Source organism: Schistocerca americana, chromosome 8, assembly GCF_021461395.2.
Source record: "Schistocerca americana isolate TAMUIC-IGC-003095 chromosome 8, iqSchAmer2.1, whole genome shotgun sequence".
Classification (NCBI taxonomy): Eukaryota; Metazoa; Arthropoda; class Insecta; order Orthoptera; family Acrididae; genus Schistocerca; species Schistocerca americana.
The window spans coordinates 53,876,960-53,889,278 of NC_060126.1; the positions used below are offsets into that span (position 1 = coordinate 53,876,960).

Below are 12,319 nucleotides of genomic sequence, written 5' to 3' on the forward strand. Positions count from 1 at the left end.
GTCCAATGTTATGGTAGTTCTTCATTGTTCCAGATTTTCGCTCTGCATTGGTACAACGACATCTTCATTGGTTTTCCTGCACATTTCCAAAGTTCTGCACAAGTTTGATCTTCTCAACTTGTTTTATAGTCTTAAAGCTCTTTTAAAGTTTCGTAGACTTCATGGATTGCTGGTGTTTTAATAGAAGTACCTGTGTTTATTTGCAGTAGTTCTGGGGTCTTTGTATTTTGTCAAATGTGTCTGCTGAAATTTGTGTATATTTTTTTTCTATTGCTAGGGGCCACCTTGCTATTTTTATCATTTAACATTAATGTTGGAGAGTCATGTCTTCATAATTGTTTGCTGAATAATTTGTAGTAATTTTTTGCATTTGTTTTCTCGCTATTTGCTACTGCCATTAGAAGTATCTATATCTCTTTGGTATTGGTGTTCAAATCTTCTTCTTTTTTTTTGCGTTATGTTTTTATCTTTCTTTGTTTTGTGAGTTCCAAGTGTGATTCTTCTGATTTATGATTGTGATATATTGAGCAGGCTTGGTGTCTATCAACCACTGTTTCACTACACGCATTATTCAACCATTGGGTTTTTTCATGGATTTATTAGTGCTACTTGTTCAGCTATTTGTTTCAATTGAGGAACTATATTCTCTAGATCTTCTGTAATTTTTATATTCCTTGTTTGTTCTTCCTATTCCTTCTTATTAATCAATTTATGAACTTCATGGTTTCTCTTTTTTGGTGGATTTTTGTATTTGACAATGAGATGATTTTAGTTCTGTTTTTCTCATGTAATGATGTGATGCAGTGTCTCTCCCTCTCTGAACTTTCACATTGTATGTTTCCCTCTGGCAATTTTTGCCCATACAGACATGACCCAGTTGCCATTCTTTTTTTCAACCTGAATGTTTCCAAGTTTTGAGCTTATTTAGTCTTTTCTTCAAATATGTTGAATTTCAGATCATATCATGCTTTCTGTTGAATGCCACGAGTCTCATACCATTTTTCTTTATTCTTCTTTCTGCTGGCCATTTCCTTTTTGTGTGTCTAATGTCTGCTTGTGGTGGGGGAAGTGTACAGTGGGGTGGGTAGAGGGAGAGGAACTGGGGGTGGGTGGCTAGCAGCATGGAGGGATGTACCCTGTTTGCTGGCTAGGAATGCAGGAGGTAGGGATGGCAGATATATCTGCATCATTGGCTCCTACATTATGCGTGCTAAAATGTTTCTTGCGGTGAAGTATCTTTTGAATAAATTGATGCCCTTTCCAAACCTTTAAAATGGGCACATAGTGTCTCTTTATATTTTGTTGTTCTTTTCCTGTTTGCTAATATAAAATGGACTGCTTTTTAATCAGCTTCAGATATTTTAATTCTTTAAACACTTGTGATGTAATTCCTTGCGGTTCTGTGGTATTATCTAGTATAGTGTCCTGATTGTTGCAACCTAATGTAGATGATTAAAATGTAAGTTAAAGGATAGTAGAAAACAACATTTTGTTCCTCTTAATCCTGTTAGTGGAGCATTACTCCTAGTTCTCCATTCATATTTCAAGTGACAATGACAATATAGTCTGAGAAACGTAAAAGGCTCTTGTATTTTGTACCAATGAGCTGCAGGTTTGAAGGATTTGCTAAGTACAGCTGTTTGAGCAAACAGATGAAGACCTATTTCATTTCAGTAAGCTGTGGAATATGATCATAATTGTTAAGAAGAGGTAGTTTATGTGTTTTTACCCAGAAAGGCCATTGTGCACCTGATTTCAACAGTTTTGAATGCTTGGTATTGGGCTTATTATAGATAGCATTCAGTGTTCCAATATTTTTCACTGGTGTTCATTTGAATTACTAGACTATTAGAGAACAAATTGATGTAAAAGAAGTGTAACAGAATGAAAGTGTTTCGAAGGAAAGACATATCTGTGAAAAGAAAAAAAAATGTTTGTTTGTAAATAAATTGTTTAACTCCAGCAGTTTTGTGAATAAGTCTGTCTGTGTAGCAGAAAACATTTGGAAGAGCCCTGATTTATGTGAAATATTTTGAAGACGTTGTAAGAGGGCGTGCCAAGAAGAACCAAGCAACATGTGATGCCGAATGAGTAAAACAGTTTTGACAAAAAGAAGAAGAAAATCATAAAAATAAGAATACTTACTACTTGCGATTGCAACCTGTGATAGACGTAATGAGTAAAACAGTCAAACTTCAAGAATTATTATAGATGTTGAGGAAAATTATTTTGTTCAGTGCATTGTGACCAGTTGGCTTGTGATAGAATAAATATTTTACGCATACATCATGAGATACGATTAAGCTTACAGAATAACCTCAAAAATCAGTGCGGGAGCAAACTATGAGCAATGTGTTGCATGAGGAAAATGTTGTTAATATTTGATGTGAAAAGAAGTGAAGTAAATAGTAAACTAAAAACATTTTTTTGTTATAACAGGTACATTGCACTTATTTCTCAAGTAAGGTGCTACATTTTAGTAGTGACTACACGTACTTTTGTCAGTATAATTTGCTAGTTTATTAAACTGTCAAGGCTGCAACTAATTAGCACAAAAGATGGAAAATATTGGCAAACAAATTTTTTGACAGTAAATACAACTTTCATAACCAAGTAGAACAGATGATGATGATGAAAATGTTGTTGCTTTCAGGTTATAGATTGTTGTACAGCTCAGAATCAACCATTTGTTCCCAAATTTCTGAGCTTGTATTTGAACAGTATGGGAACTTGTCAGTGATATTAAATTGTGCGAGGTTATGAGGATGTTAACTTGAATTACAACTCAGACAAGCAAATGGTAGACAAAATTACTTTGACAACCCAAATTGCAACATATACACCAAGGGATGACCAATGTAGAAGTTTCGTAGGTAGTTGGATGTGAGATTGTGAGGATGCCATAAATATGGCAAAGATATTTAATTTTGTTGCCTTTCACATCTAATATTTAGTAGTAATTATTTTTACAGTTACTCCTTAGTTGTACCAGCTACTCATTTACTGGAAATATCTGTCTGTCTCTAAACTTCTTTTGTAGATTTTTTTTTTAGCAAGACTTATAGGAGTCATCTTTTAATTGCATCATATTTAAAACTAGTGTGTCTCATCCTGTAGCTGAGTGGTCAGCACAGCTGACTGCCATACAGAGGTCCAAGGTTCACTTCCAAGTACTGCTAGGGATTTTTCCTCAGTGGAAAAATGGAAAGAGGTCCACGCTCAGTCTTTTGATGGCCAATGAAGAGCTACTTGAATGAGAAGTAGTGGCTCTGAGGCCTCCGAAGCTGACGGCATGTGGAAGTGCCATTTGCTGTCCCCACACACTTCTGTACTGCCTCCGAGCGACACCATTGGCTGAGAGTGATACGACAGTCGATAGCTTCTGAATGACCCACAAGGCAGGAGCTTTGCTTTGCAAGTGTCTTACTGTGCTGCAAACTATAGATGACCGACTTAATACCTTTTTCCACTGAATGTTTTACTTCGACAGTTTCATTACTTGGATGTCCTATCTGCAGTATTAATGTAGATAGTAAGGTTTATAAGGCAAATGATATGGCTTCATACATTTATACTTATACTATATATAAGGCACTTTTCATACTGAAATGTCAAACTAAAATAGTGCTCACTGATATTTACTTGTGGCAGTTGTAGGTGGAAAGATAACTTCCTCATAATTTCACTGCAAGATTCTCTTAATGTCTCATTTTCTGTGTGATTTTAAATGTTACATCACTGAAACTATACATGTTTGTAAGAAGAAAATTATATCTAGTGCATAGCGAGCAGCAATTTTGCGTGATACGTGGGAAATAACAAGCACATTTAAATTACAAATGATGCTCAGAAATTGACGTTACAATCTGTTGCTGTTGTGAGTAAATTCACTCAAGGAAACTGAAGAGTTGATGAAATTAAAATATTAATCATGAATTAGTGATCCAAGGTCAGTTGAATGTCAGTTCATTCATAAATGGGAACTGTTATGTAATTTGTTAGAGGGACATAGCTTATAGTTTATTTTATAATTTTAGACACAAGTAACTGAAAACATAATATGTACTAATCTGTGCAGATCGAATCATCCAGCAATTCAAACCAAAACGTGGAATTTGCCTCATACATGTGATATCCAGCAGTAAGGTCAATGGTGTTGATAACCATGAGTTTTTTTACTCAACAAGCATCCAGTACAAATGAGTTGCAGAGACTCTACAACTAATCCTCTATAAGCAGCTGAAGAATAGTATCATTTGTGAAGACACCAATGGCAGAGTTACACTTATTTCAACAAAAACTTTACTTTAGCAAAAAGCGCAGTGGCCAGAAATTGATACCAGTTACAAATTAAGAGATTATATATGCAGCATATTGTGTTGGTAGCATGTTTACATCCAAAACAAGCAATACAGTTTAAGCACCACTATGAAATGTAATATGTATTGAAAATGCAATACCAAAGTTAATGAGGGCAGTGACTGAATGAAATTTCATGTTGTACATTCTCACTATATGTTTAGGATGCATCAAATGTGTGCAAACTCCATGAAAATATGATAGGAAAAACTCAAGATATTTCTTGAAGAAGTGCTATCTTCATAAACCTTTGAGTGATTTGTGAACTCATAATAGTAATAAAAGATAATTGTGAGAGTTTCTGTGGGGGGAGGAGAATAGTACAGGGCAAATATGCAATCACTTTATGATACAGTGGTAAATTTGTGTTTAAAATATCATGTATTTTATAATATCAATACTTTCCTAAACCTAAGACAAAAAGATAACAACTATTCTTAGTTCTTATATATGCCCAGCTGTGTTGTTTTGTGCAATTCATTACATGACAGTGAATGATTCATGAGCTTCCTACTGTCCATGTCACATTTGTAAATTATGCACATGTTGGGACAATAGAAAAAAGTAAGATTGTATTCTGATTATTATAATTGCATGTGCCATAGCAAATACGCCTCGAATGCATTTCTATTTCAGCTCTCGGGAAGCCTGTTGCAACAGATCGACTCTCAGATTGGAGATATTGATGCGTCCACATTTAAATTGTAAACTATTGGTGTGTAACCGAAATTCTCTTTCTGTAACGCACTATTTTAACAGACAGTAATGCAATACGTACTGATTATGCATTGCTTCAGAACTCTGAAGCCAACTAAAGATGACAAACAGTTGAAAAATATACAATGGCTCATACAGATTTGCAATTGAAAGTGAGTGGCATATTTTGTACTGACATGGAAATAATCACACTGAAAAATCTCAGATAGAATTAAGTTATTTTCACTTTATTCCACTATCAAGTCTGTTGGTATGAAATTTATCTTGTTTATAGATTAGTCTAAGTTTGTCATACTTTGTGTAAAGCTTAGACCAATACTATTCACAATGAAAGGAAATTTTTGAACACAAGTATGTTGATTTTGCATTCAAGGGTCAATGCAAAACTGATGTACTTTTACAGTATTAGAGTGTGTGTGTGTGTGTGTGTGTGTGTGTGTGTGTGTGTGTGTGTGTGTGTGTGGGCGCATGCACACGCGTGCGTGCACCCACTTTTGTGCATTCACAGGTGGTTACTCTTGCCTGTATTGTAAAGCCAGTCAAAGTATATGATGGAAGTAGGAGAAGGTGTATCAAAATAAAGCATATTGTCATTATGCATTAACTGCACAATGTGAACTAGGTAGGTCATTTGATTAATAGCATTAACCAAAACATTTCCATATTCTGACAAAATTATTAACAATACAGAAACTTGAGGTAATGGATGTTCAGAAACAAAATTTGTTTTTTGTATTTGAAATGAAATTTCATACAGGATCTTGAGCTGTTGTAACAAAGCCAACTTAGAATTAGTCACTGTTAGTTTGCATAATCCAATTTCAAAATATGTTATTGGTGAACTGCTATGGTTTTGTGTTTCTCTGCTGTTGAATAATGTTTAACAGAAGTAACACATAGTAACTGATTGTGGAAGGCTTCTAATTTAATGATTGCACTTATTTTTCAATTTATGATAGGAAAATTAAGTAGATTTTAAACACCCCTGTCCACCCTTGTAGCTTTTTGTGTTGACTGTTCAGCTATTAATAAAGTAATACCACATGTTCTATACCTGTTTTAGTATGAAGGGTATACCAGGAATCTTTGCTCTTCTCTAAAATGCCATTTAATACTGATTCTCAATATATATTTAACCTTTTTTTATGCTGTGTGTTTCTATTGTTTCTGATTTTGCATGGTATTTTAATTCACAGTCATAACTGAAGCCACTTGTTTGATGATTCATCTAGGTTTCATTGATCAATTGATCACATCAGGCATGATGCATCCTGGATGTGCAGGCTAATGATAGCGAGCATCACCTGTGGCATTTAAACAAAATATCGAAATTTTCAAAGCATGTTCAGTGACCACTTAAAGACACATATGCATCCTCAGGAACAACTTACATATCTAACTTTGAGAGCAGTTCTTTCTACAAATTTCCTTCTGTAGCACCTCAACTCTTGAACTAAGTATTAGTGGAATCTTTAATATGGCTTTCAAAACTCTAGATTGGAGTACAAGCAGCATAATGACTATAGGTTACTACTTGTTATATACGAGTAGAAAGGTATTTTGTGGTGAATAGGTGCACAAACTAGGGCTTGAGTGTAGCAGTTCGGATTGAGCTTCTTCTTCTTCTTGTCAGCCATCTGTCTGCATCCAGAGTAAACCTCATGTTCAAATGTGAAAATGTTTTCAAAGTGCTAGTGTAGTGTGTATCTGACACAGGATGTGGGCACCAGCCTGGCATTTACCCAATGGGATGTGGGAAACCACCAAAAACCTGCAACCGGCTGGCTGACTCATGAGCCCTCTTCCTTAATTTGCAAGGTTGATTGAATCTGAGGCAAACTTGCCTCCCAGAATCCCAGAAGTGGCATGATAATGCACTCAGCTCTACAGGTGGGTGGTTCAAAACAGAGCTGAGAAGGCATTAAGGTGTGCAAACCCATCCACCACTTCCTGTCAGTCCTATACAGCAAGTGTTTATGTTGTCTCATCAAGTTTCATCTGTCCAGATGTTGGTTCACTTTTTTTGAATACCAAAAAGTCACAGAACCAGATCTGGGGAATAAATTTGATGAGGCAACATTCAAAAGATCTTCCAGTACTGCTATCAGGGCACTACATCAAATGAGCAAATTTTCATGTTTATTCAACTCTCCAGTCTTTGAGTCTTGAGGGCAGACTTACATGAGCCATTTGGCAGTCATAATTTGCTGGTCATAAAATGGAAATGGCTGGCGTACCATACTATTTTTACACAAAGAAATATGTAAATGGTGTTGATTCCCATAATTTGACCTCTTCATTTTTTATCTGTGGATTACCACACCTGTTATGCGATAAACAACACATGAGTGTCACCCAGTTTGTTGGCATAACATAAATTGGTACACTTTAGCTGTTACTCTTTTTTTCCTGTTTGTGAATAGTTGCCAAACGTATATGAGAGTAAGTTTTCTACAGTATGCAAAGGTTCATGTAGCATTTATCTTTGCTGCTATTAATCTAATGTTGATAGACTGTGGAGCTCTACATGTCTCGTTACCCTGTTGTACAGTAGTATTAGTGCAGGAAGTATCTGTTAAATGTACTTACAGCATAGTGACTGAGTTCTCCTGAGTGGATGATTTCGTGCCACTGTAAGTCCTGCATGTTTCATTGTGCACTATAAGACAGCTAAAGTTTCATACATGCTTCTCATGTGAAGAGGGACAGAAGTACTGCTTTCTCTCCTCAAAAGATATAATTGTGCAAACCTCATTTGTGGAAACAGTTCATTCATTATTCTTCTTCAGCTGAATATCCAATCTTTTCAGCTCTGTGTTCCCTTTGTACCTTTGAAGAAACCAAGAGAGTATACTGTAGTTTGGTTTAGAGCAAAATAAAAGAATTTTATCATGTGATTTTTTCTGTAATGTGAGAAAGCCAGTACCATAGTTTTGCTGTTTTATCTGATTCTGATATACCTTATTGTTTCCAGACTCAAGAGACACCTCTTTCCGTATTCTTGTTGTTACTTGTAGTCATCTTCTTACAAGATAGAACTGTTCTGTTGTAAGACTAAAATGTACATAACCCAAAAAATTTTAAATTCTTGTCAGGTACCCTTCTAAAATATATTTCATCATAGTGCAGGTTTACGAAATTAATAACTAGTGCAAAATACCGTCCCATGATCTTGGAAAATATCAGTAATTGTTTAGGATGTAATAGACATGAATTTTTTGATTATTGTAGTTGTTATTCGTATTGTATTTGGAGGCAAGGGTCTGATTTTTGCCTGTATTATTCAGTATTAAATCGAATTTCACTTTGAGGAATGTTGTCTCCAGTGTAATGAAGACTAACAGGATTATAACACTTTGTTAGGGAACACATTACTGTTTCCCAATAGAATCAGCAACTAGGCAATAGATTCCATCAAATAAATTCTACAGTCAAGCAAGCACTAAATTATACTATGAAATACAATCAAGTTAACATTTGCAACTTATATCTCCCAAAGTACACTGACTAACTGCAGACTTACCTAAATTTTTTGTTCGACATCCTCTTCTGGGACCCTGAGGCAACAATTTATCTGCAAAAAGAATTGATTGGTCTTTTTGCCTAAAGTTCTGTCCTCTTTACTCTTAGAGATTATTCTTGTTTCTTGGTTTTTGCACCTTGTCAAATAGTCATTGGTCTTTGATATAAACATTTCTATTGTGGATGTCTTCTGGTGTGCTTCTTGCAAATTTTGGGTTATTTTTTTTATTTCCTAAATCCACGTAATAGTCTGCATTCACATTTTGGAAACATCTGTATGTGATAATTACTGCTCATATTGGGAAGTATTTGACAAACTACATTTGCAAAATAGTTGTTAGATTTTGTTTGGCAGTGAAATTCTTGGAAAGTAATATCTTTGGAATCATAGCAACAGTAATGCTGATTTTTATGTATTTTGTTCTTGATACATTTGTTATGTATGTTAGCTTAATATTTTTCTCTCTGTAGTTCTTGCTCTGTATGCTATCATCACTCTCCTGATAGAAAAATCTAGTGGCATTGTCCATCTAGGTTCTAATCTGTGTAATACTCGTTGTTGCTGTTAATGCTTAACATTGGTATTTTCTAAAGAATGTCATTATTTTTTTAACATTTTAAAAATATTAACTACTATTCTAAACATTGTTCAATCAGTATGGAATATGATGTACATTTAGTTCTTTTTAAGATGACATTTCTATTTTACAAGCAGTAAATTTCCAAATCACGTCACCACTTTCTAAGCTTAAAGTGATTGAATTTGCATTTGTCTATCTGAAATACAAGTTTTAAATATTGATGTTCAGTATCACTGGAGACAGAAAGTACATGAATTATTAACTTGTTATAGACAGATTAAAATCACTCATCTGGGCTGAGAGCTTAAGGTAATCTGAATTTATATCATTAAGAACTGGCAAATAGGGATGAAACATATTAATATTCCAGATGAGATTACATGTAAATTTAAACAGCTTCCATGGCCTTCCACATGAGACATGAAAAATCTGGGAAGTTTGCTTTGCAACTTTTGAGACTAACTCAGTTTCATATCACTTCAGCATTTTCTCTAATTTAGCGAATAATTACCTCTTTGGCTCAGAATCCAGATATTATTATTCCTCATCTGTCACTGATATACATGTTTTTTTGCCTTTGTTATTTGCTTAGGGCAGCCACTGTTGTTGAAGGATTAAACGTAGTTGAAGACTGAAAGTGGGAAACCCTGAATGTGTTAAAAATAAATATTTAGTAAAATGGGAAAAACTTTATGGAATGCATATTACAAACAATTTGTATTTAATGAAATATAATTCTGATATTAGACATCACTGTTAACATTTCACCCAAACACATTTTAAAAAGGAACATTTGATAATGAGCACAGATTCCCATAAAATTTAATGTTTCAGTAAGGCTGAATGTGTTCTGCTACTTAGCCAACCTGAATGTCCACTTAACTTCTTACACTCTGACAGCGTGTACACAAAGATTCATTAAATCCTCTGTATTTCACATTGAGAAACAGGACCATAGCATGTAGGCCCTTCTTTTTCTCTTCATTTAATTTGCTTGACAGTCGAAATCGTGGCACTTTTCCTAAGGACAGCATATCATCGAAGTTCTGTCCCTTTTTGAAAACAGGGATCTCAGTCCAGTTTGTTTCATCAAAATGAGTTTTTGTTAGAAACTTCTCTTTCTTGTCTGAAACTATCTTTTAGCTAGCTGGAGTTAACAATATGTATTAGTTAAGATAACCAGAGCCAAGAAACACCTTCAGCCATGCCTATCACCATAACAGGGACTGTTTTGCTAAAGCTGTGGCCACCATAGTTTCCAGTTCTTCAGGCACCATGCATTTAACATTCTTTTGCTTTTCTCTGTAATACCAAAATATTGATTGGAAAGCACGTAACTATGACCAGACACTACAAACTTGATTTCAGCGCTTTAAAGATACCTTCTGAAACAAGCATTGTTAAAGCCATCAACATTCGATTTTTGTTCTGTCTGACGTAGTTATCACACTGCAAAATTAGTTTCTTTGTGTGTGTGAATCCTGAATACATGATCTTTAATACCCAGGATGCCACTTCATTACCTGCTTGACCAGTTAGGCCCTTGCGGCACATGGACATAAACATGAACAATTTGCCTGAAGAGCTTGTATTCCCAAGTTTAATGTGTGAGCTGTCATGAGTAAAACATTCGCTGTGTGTCAGCATAAGTGTAACCATAACTTTTTGCAAATCTGTGGACACAGTGCACTACTCGTATAAGGGCATCTGTGAATTTCTAAAGTTGATTTTTATCAGGTGCTGAGCTCTCTCGGCATTTACTTGATGAGTTGGCAGTGCAGACTTCACAGATTCTTCAGTGGTAATGTAGCCTGCATACTCAACTTAGTACATATTTCACATGTGTCACTTTTCAGTTTGCCAAAAGACACATTGGTGAAGAATTTCGTGAAGATGATATATTAATATTTGTACATCACTGAAAATCCATGTTTTTTTCTTTAAAAGAAGCATAAATATGGTTTGTCTGGGCTGAAATATTCTTTACTTGACTTCCTTCTGCCATAGTGACTTTCTTCTCTGGGAAAACTATTAATGTGTGCTTTGATTTGATTCATGCCTGCATTGTTGAACTTTATTTTATGAACGTGAGAACTTACAGTTGTGCTCTACAAACCTTGTAGGTTGTGTCTCCCTTTCCCTTTTCTTATGAGGATTCTGTAGCCATCGGGAAGAAATTCCAAAAATATCTGAGAACATTTTATTACATACTCATGTGAGTCTCTTAGAACCGTTAGACACTGTGTAATTCATGCTGGCTTTCTCCTGCTCTCACAGGGCTGATTGTATGTAACATGATGTCTTCCGACAACAGGAGTTACTTGGGTGCACCCAATTGTTGCTGTTGCTCTTCAGAGAGTTGGTAGAACTACACAATCAGAAGATTTCTATTTTTATATCGTAATGATTTGCAGGAATATCTGCAGTTACACACCTGAAAACAAACCTGTGCAGTGACAATGGGAGTATTAAAACACACCGCAATACCTATGATTCTAACTTACATCTCATGTTGATGGCTCGTTAGGAGTAATAGCTGTCCCTTTGTTCATTGAATGGGAGCTGCCATGAATTCTTAGCTCAGAGTTTCTTTTTGAGTTAGCAACCTTTCCTTTCCATTATAAGAATAAATAGTATCAAAACAAATACACAATATTCAGATTACTACAGTGGTAGAAGTTCACACCAGACACAGCTGCCTTTAGACGCATGGCACATTCAGTGCTCATCGTGTTGCTGCTGATGGAATGTCTGTTCTCCTACATGAGTTGGATATATTGGGAAGTGAAAGGAAAGCTTTGTGGTAGTTCCAGCCTTTTCCACATTATGTTAGCACATAAAACAGTTTCCATGAAAAATCAGACATTGCACAATTTTTGCACTTTTAGCATTTCACATTTATAATCATGGAATTTTCATCAGTATTATTTTGTGTTTAAAGATAAGATAATAGAATATCAAGCTGCAATACTTATTGCAGTAACCAGTGACATAAAATGCCATGCTTCAGTACTATAGCTGTGTATTGCTCAGTTTGTGTCTCCTTGGTTTCATCAATAAATGAATTTAGGAAAATATATTTGTCCATACAAGAAAATGTTTTAGTAATACAGTTTTGTGTATCTCTCATTTCGTACACA

General features: G+C 35.1%; 1 protein-coding gene across 1 annotated transcript in view; it reads left to right on the forward strand.

Annotated features, from left to right (window-relative positions):
* The window catches only part of LOC124545482 (chromodomain-helicase-DNA-binding protein 7-like), a 139,206-nt gene extending 133,962 nt beyond the window's left edge, over positions 1–5,244 (forward strand). Inside the window, exon 10 of the mRNA XM_047124414.1 lies at positions 4,996–5,244. Within this exon, the coding sequence (XP_046980370.1) occupies positions 4,996–5,067 (72 nt within the window). The 3' untranslated portion in view covers positions 5,068–5,244. The remainder of the gene's footprint in view (positions 1–4,995) is intronic.
* Positions 5,245–12,319: the final 7,075 nt, after the last annotated feature.